Below are 1,958 nucleotides of genomic sequence, written 5' to 3' on the forward strand. Positions count from 1 at the left end.
TTACAATAGTCTGCTTTACTCAAGTGTAAATGCATTTTCCAGTAACTTTAAGCCAGTTAATTTAGTGTGTACATTTTTTTTAGGATGTTGGTTTTCTTAGATCATTATAAACATGAAGTGTATTCTTGTTAAGAGTACATTTATGTGATTTCTATATAAGTAGTGAATGACTAGAATTTCTTATTTATTTTTATTACTGCCTTTCCTTTTAAAGATCATGAAAAACATTCTTCTTTTGCAGCATAATGGAGAGAAGAATCAAGCTGAAAACCCTGAATGAGCATATTGTGTGCGCGATATGCTCAGGCTACTTGGTAGACGCAACAACAGTCACAGAATGTCTTCATACCTGTGAGTCATTTTATTTTCTGTTTGGTTGCAGATAGTTCTGGATTGAGTGTTGTATTACATTATTAGTTAAGATATTAATAACAATTCCATAGTATTTTAAGATCGATTTGAATGCACTTACAAGGCAAGGCACATCAGCAATTCATAGGCTTTCAAAATTGTAAGGGCCTTCTTTTTTTTTCTTTTTCAGTTTGCAAATCCTGTTTAGTGAAACACCTGGAGGAGCGGAACACCTGTCCAACATGTGACATAGTCATTCATCAGTCCCACCCCCTAAATTATATCTCATTTGACCGCACAATGCAGGACATTGTGTTTAAACTGGTTCCCATGTTACAAGGTGGTGAGTATTTTTTCACAGTATACAAAACTGTAGAAGTACTTATATTTTATTATGCTGTGACATCAGCTGATGATAGACGTGGAATTCTCATGTATTATGATAAACAAGGCTGTTTTTTTCCAGCTCAAAGCACAAAGAAATACAAAATTCTTGTTTATTGTATGCATGTTTACGAGTTGAAAATAACCTGCCTGTGTGTAATCTCAAGCATACAAGGTCTTTCAAAACTTCCATCTTGTATACAAAGCTAACAGACTGGTGTATAAAGTTACATATAGACTCAAGTAATATGTGTGCATTGTAATCCCCATCAGATGAATTAAAACGAGAGAGAGAATTCTACCGAGCCAGAGGGGAAGTGTGTCCTAAAGATCTTCCACAAGCTAATGAAGAGGAGCTCCAGCAAGATGATAAGGCTGTGAATGATACAGACTACCATAGATTAGATGAACAGGTATATATATATTGTTTTTCTAGGTCATATGATGTTTATGTAAGTGATGTTGCTTTGGTATATGTTTTTCTTGGTTTATCTGTCAGTCATATATAACTCCAATTTTTCATCCCAGGTTAACATCTGCTTGGAGTGCAAGTGCCCTACCTTGGCTCCATTGAAACGCAGATTTATCCGCTGCTCGGCACAAGCAACCATAACGCATCTAAAGAAATTCTTAGCACTTAAGGTCTTAGAAGGACCACAGAAATATAGAGAGGTAAGGTGTTGAGAGAATTGAGTGAATGAAAGATTGTTTTGGAGTAAGGTTTGTTCGTATGTGTTACAAACATGTCTTAATGAGAAATTGATTAACACATGTATCTGAAATAAGATATATATCTTACCTTTAAAATCATATTGCTGATTGTTGTATGATTAAATAAAAATATTGCAAACTTTCCTTTCATACACTAAAGTATGATGTAAGATAATACAGTTAACTGTTTTCTAAATTCTGTAGCTTCCAAATTGTTAAAAAGTTGTCAGATCTCAAGACTTCATATGATACCTTGCCATAAAATAGCTTTAACCCTACATGAAAACACCACAAAGTTTGAAAAAAATAAATCACATTTTCTCATTATGGTCCCATTTCAGATTGACATAATGTGCAATGATGAGATGCTCGGCAAGGATCACACCCTCAAGTTCGTACAGGTGACGCGCTGGAGGTTTCGAAGTCCACCGCTAATGCTCTCTTACCGGCCGAGGATTGATATTTTACACGATTAAGGAGTAGATTAATAAGACATACTTATAAGGAATTGG

General features: G+C 34.9%; 1 protein-coding gene across 1 annotated transcript in view; it reads left to right on the forward strand.

Annotated features, from left to right (window-relative positions):
- Positions 1–1,958, forward strand: part of LOC119590743 (polycomb group RING finger protein 3-like) — a gene marked incomplete in the record, with an annotated part of 4,110 nt that overhangs the window by 1,655 nt on the left and 497 nt on the right. Inside the window, 5 exon segments of the mRNA XM_037939438.1 lie at positions 242–351; positions 542–694; positions 1,009–1,148; positions 1,264–1,407; positions 1,788–1,958. Of these exon segments, the coding sequence (XP_037795366.1) occupies positions 246–351; positions 542–694; positions 1,009–1,148; positions 1,264–1,407; positions 1,788–1,922 (678 nt within the window).

This window comes from Penaeus monodon, chromosome 27 (genome assembly GCF_015228065.2).
Source record: "Penaeus monodon isolate SGIC_2016 chromosome 27, NSTDA_Pmon_1, whole genome shotgun sequence".
Taxonomy (NCBI): domain Eukaryota; kingdom Metazoa; phylum Arthropoda; class Malacostraca; order Decapoda; family Penaeidae; genus Penaeus; species Penaeus monodon.